General features: G+C 43.8%; 1 protein-coding gene across 1 annotated transcript in view; it reads right to left on the reverse strand.

The window, feature by feature from the left end:
- VRK3 (VRK serine/threonine kinase 3) overlaps positions 1–15,653 on the reverse strand; it is a 321,038-nt gene that overhangs the window by 19,489 nt on the left and 285,896 nt on the right. Inside the window, 1 exon segment of the mRNA XM_030203653.1 lies at positions 15,115–15,173. Within this exon segment, the coding sequence (XP_030059513.1) occupies positions 15,115–15,173 (59 nt within the window).

The raw sequence follows: 15,653 nt of genomic DNA on the forward strand, positions 1-15,653 counted from the left end.
TGGATGGATGGGAGAGGGAGGGCAAATGATGGATTGAAGGGGCAGAGAGAAAGGGCAGACAGTGTATGGAAGGGATAGAAAGGGCAGACAGTGAATGGAAGGGGGAGAGAGAGAGGGCAGACAGGGGCAGATGGAAGGGGCAGAGATAGAGGGCAGATGTAGATGGAAGGAGCAGGGAGAGAGGGCAGACATTGGATGGAGGGGACAGCAGAGAGGGCAGACACTGGATGGCAGAGAGAGAACAAAGACAGATGCTAGATGGAAGGAAGACAGTGAAAAGAAGATGAGGAAAGCATAAACCAGAGACAACAAACTGTAAATAAAAAAAATATATATATATTTTTTTGCTTTAGGATAAAGTAGTATTGTAGCTGTGTTAATGTTTATAATAGAACATGTAAACAAGGTAATCTTTTTATTGGACTAATTTTAATACATTTTGGCTAACTTTCGGAGAACAAAACCCCCTTCCTCAGGTCCGGATAGGATATTGTAACAGCACTATACTGTATTGACCTGAGGAAGGATGTTTTGGCCTCTGAAAGCTAAATGTATTAGTCCAATAAAATGGTATTATTTTATTTTCTATATTTGTTTTATTTCTTTTTTTTTTTATTTTTATTTATTTTTATTAACGCAGTACAGCAGTGCTCACACAGACATATCCAAAACTTCCAATTATGTATGTACAGTAACACATAAAGACTACATTTTGAAGCTTACAAAGCATCTAACCATAAATCATTGGCCTGGTTCGCACTACACCCTGCATTTTCTGTTTTATTCCCCTTCCCCAAACATACTGCACACTCAGCACTTTATCCCACTCCAGAACTCAACAGCTATCCCAGACGCTCCCCTCATACCCTCCCATTCCCTCCCCCCCCCCCCTCATTGCCCTGTAAAGGTAGCACTTTTAAACAGGCTGTCCACAGACCACGATATTGCCTGATAGTAAGCTTTGCTGAGGTGGCATAGATACGGCACTCATTCTCGCCCACCATTCTCATTTTATTGTACCACACTTCTACCGGGGGATGGTCTGGTTGTATCCAAAATTGTAGAATGGTCTTTTTGATCAATAAGAGGGATGTGTATATGAATCTCCTATGTGACTTAGTAAGGCCCTGGGCAATCAGAAGGTCTTGGTCTCCCAACAGTAAGGTTGCATAATCCCACTCTATTTGTCTATTTGTGACTTGTGTAATCACCTGAAATGCCTGGTTCCACAGTGAAAGAGACGGGCATTCTAAAAAGGAATGAATAAAAGTCCCCCGCCCTGTCTGGCATTTGGTGCATTGACCCTCTCCCCAGAGTCCCATGACTGCCCCCTTAGCCTTTGTAATGTATGCTCGATGCAGTATCCTGTATTGGGTTTCTTGCAGGTTTGCTACTTTAACCATATCATAGATATTGGAAAAAAGCTTACTAAATTCTTTTATCGTGTAGTTTCTATTCAACTCTCTGTTCCACTGGTCCATCAATCTTTCCATCCCTCCCAGAGGCCTATGCATCTGCAATATTTTATACCATGTGGATAAGCTGTTCGCCTTGTACGGTAAACTCAATAAAATCTTGTCCATTGGCCCCCACAGCCATCGATCTCCATGTATCCGTTGTAAAGAAGTATAATAATGCCGTACTTGAAGATATTGTAGTAAATGCTTATTGGGGAAATCCCACCTCTCCTTCAGCTGATCAAAGGATTCTAACTGTTCCTGCCCTTGTGCCATGAGATGGACCAGCATTACGCAGCCCTTCTCCTTCCACTTGTCAAATATAGAGTATCCTAAGCCTGCCGGAAAATCTGCATTGCCCACCAACCCCAGGAAGGGGGATGCCTCTGGTGCTCGGTTTTGATGCCCTCTCCACCAGGCCCACGCCCTCCGCAGAGGTTGCAAAAAGGTCAGTCTCCCTGCTGTGTCATATATATTACTAGGCCTCATATGTATAAGATTTATGAATGACCATGGGGCACTCCAATCCTCCGCTCGGCAAAAACCGATAAGTCCCCGTCATTCCCTCAAAAATAATTCGCATAAGTGCCGCCACGTTATATAGGCGTAGTTCAGGCAGCGCCAGGCCTCCCTCGTTCTTACTCAGAGAGAGCTTCTGGTGCCCTATCCGTGCTCCCCTCCCCTGCCAAATGAAGGAACGTATGATAGATCGGTATAAACGTTCGTCTCTCCTTAACAGCCATATGGGAGCCGCTTGTAATGGGTATAAGATCTTTGGCAGCAAAACCATTTTAACTAGGGCTATTCTGCCCATCAGGTAAAGCGGCAAGTGCTTCCATCTGTCACACAGCTTCCTGATATTTTCTATTATATCGACCACATTCTTTTTGTAGAATATCAATGTGTTAACACTAAGAAAGATTCCCAGATATCTCATAGCTCCTCGTGCTAGGGGTATTGGCAATCCCGACCAGCCCGGGTCTGTAGTGCTTCCTGATAACGGGAGCACCTCTGATTTTAAACAGTTGACCCGCAGCCCCGATATATCCCCGAAATCACCTATTATTGCCAGCACCCGGGGGAGATCCCTAGGCCCATTAGCCAGGTATACTAAGATGTCATCTGCAAATAGATTTACTCTAAAGTCCCTTCTGCCCACCCTGATCCCCCTCATGGCCCTAGTTTCCCTAATTGTTATTGCTAACGGTTCTATAGCTAGCAAGAAAAGGAGCGGTGACAAGGGGCATCCCTGCCGGGTTCCCCGCTGTAAGGGAAAGCTCTCTGTGAGTGTGCCGTTGAGCAGCAATCTGGCCACAGGGAGGTTGTACAGCGCTTTAATCCAAGATATGTATGCCCCTGATATGCCATAACGGTTCAGGACCCAAAACAAATACTGCCACGAAATGCTGTCGAACGCTTTTTCCATGTCCAACCCCACAATCCCTTCCAGGCCCCCTCTGCCCCTACATTCCTGTATAGCCAGGAGGGCTCTCATGATATTCATCGAGGCATGCCTTCCCGGGACAAATCCCACCTGGTCCTCATGAACCAAGGAGGAGATCACCCCGTTCATTCGCCGGGCCATTATGGCAGCCAGGATTTTAATATCCTGATTTAGCAGCGAAATGGGTCGATATGAGCCCACCTGATTTAGATCTTTGCCCGGCTTTGGTATTAGTACTATATGGGCCATATTGTTTTGTATAGGTAAGTTGTTATCCACAATCCCATTGAACCAATCTCCCAGGGGGCCCGCCACCAAGTCCACCATTATTCGGTAATATTCTGGGCCATAGCCATCTGGTCCTGGCGCCTTGGTCAGCTTTAAAGACTTGATGGCTTGTCTGATCTCTTGTTCCACTATAGGACCATTAAGGGTTTGTAATTGGTCATGCGTAAGTGTAGGTATGCAAATATCTTGAAAGAACCCCTCGCATGCTTCGGAGTTAAACCCTCTTGCCCCGTATAAGGAGCTGTAATAGGTGACGAATTGTTGTGTAATATGTTTATCTGTGGTGTGTTCTATCCCTGCCGCATCCCTGATAGCTGTAATGGTTTGCCTTTTACGATATGGCCTGACCAGTGTTGCCAGTAGTTTCCCAGCTTTATTCCCCCATTTGAATAGTTTAAAACGTTGGAAGTATATATCCCGTTGCGCCCTCTGATTCAAGATGTCGTCTATCTGGTGTCTAACCTCTAATAAGCGTGAGCGATCTCTTGCATTCATAGTACCTATGTGTTCTTCTCAATTGATGGTATTCACTAGACAGTCTCAGCAGGTCTGCCTCTCTTTCCTTCTTTTTCCCCGCGGTATAAGCTATTATGTGACCCCTCATCACCGCCTTCGATGCTTCCCAATACATGCCGACATCTACATCCGTTGTTTGATTATATGTTTGATAATCTATCCACTTAGTTCGTATGTATTCCCTGAATTCTTTGTCATGATACAGTGAAGGATGAAACTTCCACACCCTCTCTTCCCTTCCCCCTGCAAAAGATATTGTCATAGTAACTGCTGAGTGATCACTAAGGGCGCAATCCACTATGTGAACCCCAGAGGACCTAGAAAGCAGAGATGGTGTAGTAAGCAGATAATCAATCCGGGAGTAAGTGTTATGCGGGTGGGAGTAGAAGGTAAATTCGCTATCGTGTGGGTGCAGAAGTCTCCATATATCCACCAACCCTAGCTGGGGATAAAAAATTAACCCCTCTGCTCCCCCAATTCCCCCCCCCCTTAGCTTCCTGGGTTTACAATCCACCGTCTGGTCCGCTACACAGTTAAAGTCTCCCCCCATCACTATGTGACAGTCCGGGAAGGGCACCACTTTAGCCACTAACTCTGAGAAGAATCTATGGGAGTAAATGTTGGGTCCATAAATGTTACACAGTAAGATACTCTGTCCCCAGAGATCTCCCAGTACCAGCACATATCGACCCTCCTTATCCGTGATCACTTTCTGTGTTTTAAAGGGCAGCTGCTTATGTATCAAAATAGCCACCCCCCTTTGCCTAGAGTTGTATGAAGCATATTCTACCTCTCCTACCCAACTCCTCCGGAGTTTTTGGTGTTCTGTTATGTTCAAGTGTGTCTCCTGGAGGAAAGCTATATCGGATCTCTCCCTTTTCAGCCAGGAGAGCACTTTCGTTCTCTTAACCGGGGAATGAAGCCCGTCTACATTAAGAGTGACCACTTTCAGATTAACCATTGGCACCATAGTTGGGATTCCTTGTTATCATTATGTTAGTATTCCATTCACTGGCCTCCCAGCTAAGCCAGTGAATTCCCTCTCGCTGCCCCATCAAAGACCTTCCATTTCTCTCCCACACTCCTCTCCGTCCCCCTCCTCCTTGTATCAGAGCCTGAATCTTAATTCCATTTTGTGTTCCCTTTACTCCCCCCCTGCCCCCCCCTCTTCCACTCACTTCCACACACCAATCACACACACACTCATTCCTCTCCCCACCCTCATCCCTCCCCCGCTCCCCCCTACCCCCCATCTCCTGTCTGTCCCCTCTCCCTCCCAAAGTACTTCCCCACATCCTTCACCTACCCACAACAGCTTAAAGAAAGGACATCCAACCCCTCCCCCCACCCTAACTGGTTTAATTCAAAACAGTACCAAACCATACTTTTTTTTTTTTTTGCTTCCCCCGTTTTTAACCTGCGACTATCTCATAACTACCCAACAAACCCCAAAAGGGAAAAAACAGAAACATATTCACAGAGATGATCAGATAAACATTTTCTCTCAGGTACTGCGCTGGTCCCCACTCCGTTTCTTCCCGGGATCTTGAGTATAGGTTGTGCTCTGGCTTCCTGCTATATCAGTAGACATTGTTCACTTCTTAGCCTCTTGAAGCCAGGCAAAATGTCCGCAGTCCCCTTGTCAGCATGGCGATAACACTCTCTGCATCAGGCCTCACCGTCCCTGTCCACAGCTCTCTGCTATTCCGGTTCCGGGTGGTCTTCAGCCTTCTCCTGGTTACATTTCTCCAAAAAAACCTTCGCTCCAGCCACATCGTTTATCAGCTGAGTCTTCCCATCCACCCAGACCCTCAGCTTGGCCGGATAAAGCAGCGCGAATCTGACCCCCTTTTTGTAAAGAGCAGTACATATAGGCGCCATTGCCTTCCTCATTAGGGCCACGCGCATGGAGTAATCATTAAATAGCATCAAGCGATGTCCCTCGTAGAGGAGCGCTTCCTTCATTCTTGCCGCTTTTAAATCCTCTCCTTCGCCTGCCAGTTTATGAAATGGGCTATTGCCGTCCGGGGTCTTGTGTTCCCCTCGCCTCGTGCTCCAATACGGTGTGCTCTGTCACAGCAGAAGTAGCCCTCCTGTTCCGCCAGGCCTAAGTGATTTGGTAGCCATTTTACAAAGAAGTCATACAGGCCTTTGTCGGACACGGTTTCAGGCAGCCCGATCACCCGCAAATTATTTCGTCGCGCCCGATTTTCATGCTCTTCTACCTTCTCTTGCAACTCCGTGATATTCTTTTGAAGAGTGGCGACTTGCGCTGCAACGGCCTGCGCCTCCTCTTCTCTAGCGGAGATCCGGTGTTCCACCTCCGTGATGCGGGTCGTATGTGAGTCAAACTTCTCATTTATTTCGTCTACAGCGGACTGCAATTTGTTTAATTTGTCCTCCAGTGCTGCCGATACAGACCGGGAGATCTCCTGCGCCCAGTCTGTTGTTGGAATCGCCAGTGTTGTCTGCTTAGGTGATTCCCCCGCCATTTTGTCCATGCGGTTACTCGTTGCTTTAGACGACTTTTTGGGGGTTTTGGTGGGCATACCTCGCAAGGGACTCCCTCAATCGACTGCCAAGATGAGTCATCTTCCTTAGCCACGACTCTCCCCCAAATCGCAGCCTGTTAGTCTGGTACTATTAGCTGATATAGATGGGAGGATTGCGGAGCCTCTCTTCTTTGCTGCCTTCTAGGTAGCAGGCATCACATGACCCCCCTTGTTTTATTTCTATTTGTTAATTTGTAAAGTGGTGATTGGTACTTGTTAGTTTTTTCAAATTTACATCTGCTGTCTTTATATTTTGCACAGTACTAGGGGACATTTTCTGTTTCTGTGGTGTTGCATTGTATGCAGAGTCTGGCATCTTGGGGGTTCAGTTTAATTTTTGTCTAAATAGAAAGGTTATTATTGCTTATTCTATAGTGGATTAGGGTGTATCTGTGTTTGTGAAAAAGACATGGCTTTCGGTTGGCATTGACTGTGCAAGATGGACGATCTGTGTTATTCTGCCTGGTTTCGTTTTACAGTAGGTGAATTGATGTTCTAGTGCTCACTGTAGTATTTTAGATGCTTTCCTTTTCCTTGTGTGACTTGTAGAAATTACTGCTTATGGTATGCTAGAATTGCTCTATAGGTCCTGAGTGTTTTGTATTCTCGGCATGCCTAGTACTAGATTTTGGAGGGGGGGGGGGTGTTAAAAAATGACTGGCCCCGGGTGTCAACTACCCTAGGTACGCCACTGAGAATAAGCATTTGAACTAACAGAGCATAAGCACATTGGTCAAAGAAAAGCCTAACTGCTTCACTTTAAAGACTGTTATCCACCAAAGTTGGTTAATATGTGGTCCACAGATTAAAGAGGCATCAGGAACACCCTCCCCCCCCCCCCCCCCACACAGATTTTGTTTCCACCTCAGGAATTTATGAGTAGACAGAATCAAAGAGGTAGTATTTCAATACCTTGATTTCTAAACCACAATACCTTAGTTTTTTGGGGATTCAGCTTCAATATATTACTTAAGGCCAAGTCCTGTATTGCATTAATCTCAACCATAACAGAGTTTACCAAATCGTGATGTAAGGCTGGGTCTGGCAACAACAACAACAACATAATATCATCAGCATAGGATAGAAGTAATTTCCCTAAGCACCAACTCTATCCTACCAAGAGATGCCATAAAAAAATGAAAAAGAACCTGAGGGACCTCGCATCCTGGAAGCCAATATAATTGTTCATTCTGTTTCACAGAATAACTCTGATTAGATAAAAATTCATGGGACCATTTATATACACTGCCAGATATTCCTATTTGGCCAAACGTTCCAAAAGCAAGACATGATCTACCACATCAAATGTGGCTGATATGTCAAACTGAAGAACAATAACTTGAATACCTTTGCATAACATATGTAGTTAAAACAAGCAACAATGTCTCTGTACAGTTCTAAAACCAAATTGTGACTGATGTAGACCAAAAAATTGTCCAAACAACAGGTTAATTGTCTGCTAACATAAAATTACATCACCTTGGTAAATACAGGAATAGTAGCTACTAGGTGGTAGTCAGATAAAGACATCAAATCTAATGCAGATCCCTTCAGTATAGGTGTAAGAACTATTTGGCCCATATCTGGTGGAAGAGTACCAGATTGTAATAAATCATTAATACTAATTGTGAGCCACTGTATAACTTCCATAGGGATAGAAGCTATCAATTAGACAAGACATTGATCAAAAGAATGAGAATGTGAACATTTCAATAAGAAAGACTTAATTTCATCATATATAATAATCGAAAATTTATCCCAGACTTGATCAACTGGAATACTTGACTCGTGACACAAGCAAGCATTTCCGGAGTGAGCTCCATGTTATGGGACTAAACTCAGAGGCCTGAGAAGTGGACCAATACCCTGTCTGGCAGCTTTGGAAGGGTGGGAAGGCAGTGAGGGTCTGGATTGGAGCTGGGAGCCCTTAGTGGTGTGTGGTGAAGACTCCGAGACGGGATATCCCATACTGTGCCGGTTAGGAGAGAACACGGCCACCGACACGAGGCAGCGGACAGCGGAGCCACCGACTCCTGGAGCCCACTTGGGGTGCCAAGCTGTGATGAAGCCAAACTAAATTCAAACAAACACTTGCAGCTGGCAATAATGTCCTCCTCCTACAATTTGACATGTCCAGCGTGTTTGATATGGTTAGCCATGGTATTCTACTGAACATTCTGGAATATTTCAGAATTGGAGGAAATATCTTGAACTGGTTCCACAGCTTCCTAACTGCAAGAATTTACCAAGTAATATCAAAGTCGATTATATCATCACCATGGAGACCTGAATGTGGAGTACCTCAAGGATCGCCGCTTTTACCAATCCTCTTTTATTTGATGATGTTACCATTGGCCAAATCACTATCCGACCAAGGCTTAAACCCATACATCTATGCTGATGATGTTACGATATACATCCCGTTTAAAAATGACATCAGAAATCACAAATAAAATCAACCATAGCTTCCAAATAATTAATTCATGGGCGGATGCAATCCAATTAAAACGTAATGCAGAAAAGACACATGCCTTATCCTTTCATTGCAATACAATAGAACCAATTATACCAACATAAACATACCAAATCACACTCTTCCTGTTGTGGACACCCTGAAACTCATGGGAGTCACAATTGACCGAAACCTCACTTTAGATAGCCACGTGAAAAATGTAACAAAGAAGATGTTCCATGCAATGAGGAAGCTAAAAAGAGTGAAACCTTTCTTCTCAAGGGAGGTATTCCGTAATTTGGTGCAATCACTTGTATTGAGTCATCTGGACTACTGCAACTCCATCTACGCCGGATGTAAAGCCCAAATTATTAAGAGGCTCCAGACAGCCCAGAACACTGCAGCTAGACTCATAATTGGAAAAGCGAAATATGAAAGCGCCACACCCCTTAGAGAAAAATTACACTGGCTCCCATTAACAGATCAAATTACATTTAAAATCTGCACCCTGGCTCATAAAATCATCCACAGAGAGGCCCTGATATATATGTTAGACCTTATAGACCTACCAGCAAGAAACACAAAAAGTTCTTCAGGCACTTTCTTAAAACTCCATTACCCCAACTGTAGGGGAATTGAATACAAATCATTATATGCAACCAGCTTCTCCTACATCTGATGCAACGATGGAATGCACTATCAAATGCCTTAAAAACAATACATGATCTGACAGCCTTCCGGAAGTCACTGAAAACTAACTTATTCAACGAGACTTATAAAAAGAATCCTTCATAAAAGACTTATCATCAAACCTGTTTTAGAACTAATCAACAATGAACTCCTTAATTTAGTTACTTTAATCACACTGTTATTATTTAATGCTATACTTTTCTACATCTTACATATCTGATATGAACTAATGATTTCTTTACTTCTAATTTTCTTGATATCTTATGTACCTTAATTGCAGGGCTTTTTTTGAGGGGGTACTTGGTGGTACTGAATACCGGCACCTTTTCCACTGTCTGCTAGACTTGACCCATAGTTCTTGTATTTTAATGAAAGAGCTCAGGTTCTACATACAAATTCTGCCTTGTCATAGATTCTATGACTGGTTGCAGGGGTCCTGGCTATTGTAGGGTGGGTCCCTCAATGATCACTCCACCCCTGAAGAGTGGCCTGGCATTTGAGTACCGGCACCTTTTTTGCTAGACAAAATACACTGCTTAATTGTAATAATACTCTGTTCTTCTCAATCCGTTAATGGTAATTACCATTGCGGCATAATGTAAGCCACATTGAGCCTGCAAAGATGTGGGAAAATGTGGGATACAAATGCAGCAAATAAATAAATAAATAAATAAATAAACTGAGTGTTTGGGACGGTGTTCCAATCCCGAGAGGCGACGCAGAAGGAGCTGTGGAAGCCATGAGGCTCACGGCCCACTCACCACAGAGGCAGAGGTTCAGGGACCCACCGGGAATGGCTGCTGAGGTATCGGCAGATGGTGCCTCCTATCACAAGCAGAGAACTAAGAAAACTAGGAGAGCCTCATAGCACCATTAAAAAATAAGGTGAAGGAAGCTATAAGAGCTAAAAGAAAATCCTTCAGAAAATGGAAGAAGGATCCGACTGAAAATAATAAGAAACAGCATAAAGAATGGCAAGTCAAAGGCAAAGCACTGATAAGGAAGGCAAAGATGGACTTAAAAAAAAAAAAAGATTGCACTGGAGACAAAAATACATAGCAAAATTTTTTTAGGTATATTAAAAGCAAGAAGCCGGCAAAAGAATCAGTTGGACTGCTAGACGACCAAGGGATAAAAGGGGCACTCAGGGAAGACAAAGCCATAGTGGAGATATTAAATGAATTCTTTGCTTGTTCTTCACCGAGGAAGATTTGGGAGAGATACCGCTGCCAAAAAAGATATTCAAAGCTGATGAGTCAGAGAAACTTAATGAAATCTCTTTAAACCTGGAAGATGTAATGGCGCAATTTGACAAACTGAAAAGTAGCAAATCACCTGGGATGGATGGTATTCATCCCAGGGTACTGATAGAATTGAAAAGTGAACTTACAGAAATATTGTTAGTAATATGTAATGTATCTTTAACATAAAGCATGGTACCGGAAAATTGGAATGTGGCCAATGTAACACAGATTTTTAAAAAAGGTTCCAGAGGTGATCTGGGAAATTATAGACCGGTGAGCCTGATGTCGGTGCTGGGCAAAATGGTAAAGACTATTATAAAGAACAAAATTACAGAGCATATTCAAAAGCATGGATTAATGAGACAAAGCCAATATGAATTTAGTGAAGGGAAATCTTGTCTCATCAATATATTACATTTCTGTGAAGGGGTGAACAAACATGTGGATATTATTATTATTATTATTACTATTTATTGGATTTGTATCCCACATTACCCCACCTATTTGAAGGCTCAATGTGGCTTACATAGTTTTGTTATGACATTGTCATTCCAGAATATCAGATACAGTTAGTAGTGTGCACAGATTAAGTAAGGGAAGAAAGAGGAAGTGATTAGGCGGGTAATTATAGAAGTGGATTTTCATAACTGGTTGGGTTGGTAAAGTGGATCAGTGAAGCTGTTGGTTCTCGTTGTAGGCCTTGTTGAAGAAGTGTGTCTTCAGAGATTTGCGAAAGTTATTTGTTTCGACAATGATTTCAGGTCTGTGGATAAAGGTGAGCTAGTTCATAATGTGTTATCTGGATTATCAAAAGGCGTTTGACAAAGTAACTCATGAAAGACTCCAGAGAAAATTGGAGAGTCATGGGATAGGAGGTAGTGTACTATTGTGGATTAAAAACTGGTTAAAAAATAGAAAAAGAGTAGGGTTAAATGGTCAATATTCTCAATGGAGAAGGGTAGATAGTGAGGTTCCCCAGGCAGGGCCGCCGAGAAGGGGGGGGGGGGGGGACAAATTTCCCCGGGCCTCCAAGGGGGACCTGGCACCGCAGTCCCCTCCACCCACCACCGTGCCGGGCCCCCCTGAATTCAAATCATAGTGCTTCACCTCGACCTCGCTCTGTGTGAAAGAAGCACAGCAGCGGCAGTCTGCAGATCGCCTCCCTTCGGGCCTTCCCTCCCTGTATCCTGCCCTCGCGCAAGTTACGTCAGATGAGGGCGGGACATAGGGAGGGAAGGCCCGAAGGGAGGCGACCTGCAGAGTGCCGCGCTTCTTTCACATGGAGCGAGGTCAAAGTGAGGTGCTATGATTTGAATTTAGGGGGCCCGGCCCGGTGGTGGACGGAGGGGGGGCGGCAACGACGATGACCTCGGGGGGGGGGGGGGGGGGGGGACGGACAGCGGCAGGGGTGGCCTTGCCCCGGGCCCTGCCCAGTCCCCAGGGGTTACAAATGATCAAGAGATGGGAGTAACTACTGAGGTAATTAAATTTGCTGACGACACAAAGTTCTTAAATTGCAAGAGGACTGTGAAAAATTACAAGAGGACCTTAAGAGACTGGGCATCCAAATGGCAGATAACATTTAATGTGAACAAGTGCAAAGTGATGCATGTGGGAAACAGGAATCCGAACTATAGTTACGTAATGCAAGGTTCCACATTAGGAGTAACCAACCATGAAAGCAATCTATGTGTCATCATTTATGATACGATGAAACCCTCTGTTCAGTGAGTGGCGGCGGCTAAGAAAGCAAATAGAATGTTAGCAATTATTAGGAAAGGAATGGAAAACAAATACGAGGATGTTATAATACCTTTGTAACCGGAGACAGAGGGAATCCCGGGTGTGCCTAGAAGCTCTAATGGGGCTGTTAAAGGTCTCCTGATGAAGAGAAAATGAAACACGGCCAGTGTTGCGACCGAGACCAGATTAAGAGGTGAACGGTGAATGAAAGGAACACATTCAACCACATATAATATCCATAAGGACGAGAAGCTGAGAAGATTTAACACTTGTTGATGGGCAAGATTGAAATTACAGCGGGATGATTGCTTGCCTGTCGCTTGTACATTGACCCTGTAATGGGGTTTGCTGTTGTTGCTCAATTGCTGAGGTTTCTTCAGTTGTGAAAGAATAAGACTTTCGTCTACAAGGTAGTCATAGTAACGTGGAGGGGCATAATCAAACGGCGCCGGCAAAATCGATCGCCGGCGATCTATTTTGGCGGCGCCACAACAGCTGGCCGGAACCGTATTATCGAAAAAGATGGCCAGCCAACTTTTGTTTCGATAATACGGTTGGGGCCGGCCAAATGCCACAGATCGCCGGGTTTGAGATGGCCGACTTTGTTTTTCAGCGATAATGGAAACTGGAACCGGCCATCTCAAACCCGGCCAAATTCAAGGCATTTGGCCATGGGAGGGGCCAGCATTCGTAGTGCACTGGTACTTCTGGATGTTTAGATCTTGCTGATCAGTTATGTTATGACTTACTTGTTCAGGAGTGCTGTATTTTGTGATACTGTTTTGAGAAATGTTCAAGAAAGACTTCATACAAATGAAAAAAGTCCCTGCCATGCACTGTTACTACTAAAAAAACTGTGAGCAAAAACTGTTTTGATTTCCCTGTTTGGGGAGAAAGCCGGCCATTAAGAGAAGTGCACTTTTGAAGAGAAAGACGGCCATCAAGAGAAAGACGGCTATTAAGGGAAGTGCACGTCAGGGACGGCCATCAATGGAAAATGAATGGCAGGGACTTTTTTTTATTTGTATGAAGTCTTTCTTGAACATTTCTCAAAACAGTATCACAAAATACAGCACTCCAGAACAAGTAAGTCATAACATAACTGATCAGCAAGATCCTTTTTTTTTTTACGAGCTGGCCGACTGGCTTCCCCTCCTAGGAAGGAAATGTTTTAAAGTTTTTTTTTGGTGGGAGGGGGTTGGTGAACACTGGAGGAGTATGGGGAGGTCATCCCTGATTCCTTCCGGTGGTCATCTGGTCAGTTTGGGCATCTTTTTGAGACTTGGTCATGAAAATAAATAGACCAAGTAAAACCGGCCAAATGCTCGTCATCGCCGGTTTTCTTTTTTCCATTATCAGCTGAAGCCGGCCATCTCGTAAGCACGCCCACATCCCGCTTTCACTACCCTGCCGACACGCCCCCTTGAAGTTTAGCCGCCTCTGCGACGGAATGCCGGCGAGTGTGTCCAAAAATCGGCTTTAGATTATACTGATTTGGCCGGTTTTAGGATATGGCCGGCCATCTCTCGATTTGTGTCGGAAGATGGCCGGCTATCACTTTCGAAAATAAGCTGGATAGTAACATAGTAGATGACGGCACGGTCCATCCAGTCTGCCCAACAAGACAACTCATGTGTGCTACTTTTGTGTATACCCTACTTTGATTTGTACCTGTCTGCCCAGCACTAGCCCCGCCTCCCAAGCACCGTCATCGATTGAACTGTGGATTATCAGGACACTTGTGTGTGAAGCTTAAGCGGAGTGATTACCTCGCTATGGACTGTTTTGTTTTGTACAACTTTGGGGATTATGCTGGACAGTTGGGGTAGATGAAATTTTGTTATTGTGGTGAAGCACAGTTTTGAGCAATATGTGAGTTTGTATGTGGTTGTATGGGATTTTTGAGATGTAATAAATGTTACAGTGGATATTATGGTAATGTTGTTTATGATCAATATAATTAGTGCAAATTAGTGCAGTATATGAGTAGATGATACAGCGTGACTAATTATAAAATTAATTGTAACCCTTGTATGTGTAATAATGCATATTCATTGTGGATATCCTGAAGGCCCAGAGGACTGGGTTGAGAAGGACTGAATTAAGGGATCACTAATTTCAATGGGAAGAATCAGAGACTACAAATAAAGCACTCCATTGAATGTAAACTGAAAACTCGTCTTAAATGTCCCTACTGGAACTAGGTAAGTTAGCATCTGTGATTCACTCTCCTCTTGTAAGTCTCACAAATAACAAAATACCCAAACAAATCGATTTATCCAAATACTCCTCTTACCCAACTCTGAGCCCAACCTTTCTACAATATAGAACAATGCCTTCAACAGGCAAGCACAAATATAAAAAAGCTATAGTATTCAGCCAGTCTAAAATGAAGACAAAACATCCTTTATTGTTACCACTGTATATTTTTTGATACTGAGTCACACTGTAACTTGTTCTAATGAACTAAAGGCTTCTTTTATAAAGCTGCGCTAGCGATTCCCCTGCAGCAAATGAGAGGAAGCCCATACGAATTGAATGGGCTTCCTCTCATTTGCCGTGCTGGGAATCACTAGCACGGTTTAGTAAAAGAGGCCCTAAGTTCATATTTCAACCTTCAGCAACAAAGAATGCCAATCTTCCTCTTTATCCCCTTTACCTCACTGATCTTGGGTCTACCCAAACATAGCCCCTCATGTTATCATTTCATTTAATAAAATTTAAATACCTGGGCTCTTCTTCCTGCCGTAGCACTGTCTCAGGAGTTCTGTTATATCTGCTTTATACCTGTTGTAATTAAACAAAACACACATTACATCACCAACTAGTCAAGTAGGCTACAAGAACAAAGAAAAACTAACACTGAAGAGGCCAGTATTCAAAGAATATATCTGGTTGACAGGTATTACCTGGACAAGTCTTTTTTAATCCCCTCATCTACCCTCCACCTACTGGTTAAAATAGTCCACCCAAATTTACCTAGTTTTCAAGAGGAAGGGTTTAACATGTTCCTGAGAGCGTTTGTACTTTAGTTGACAGTACTGTTCAGCTAAAGTTAGCCAGACAAATCAAGTTGTAACAAATACCACTCCTAAAGTTAAGCAGCTATCTATATCCAGTTCATTTTACTGCTCACTGTGCTACTGAAAATGGATCTCACATTTGGAGAATAAAAAAAAAATCATGATCGCCATTCCTCCCAGGCTGTAAAAACACCAAAATGTCCCTGCTGTGAAAAAAAGGTCCTCACTTCTCTCTCTCCCACCT

Source organism: Microcaecilia unicolor, chromosome 5 (assembly GCF_901765095.1).
Source record: "Microcaecilia unicolor chromosome 5, aMicUni1.1, whole genome shotgun sequence".
Taxonomy (NCBI): domain Eukaryota; kingdom Metazoa; phylum Chordata; class Amphibia; order Gymnophiona; family Siphonopidae; genus Microcaecilia; species Microcaecilia unicolor.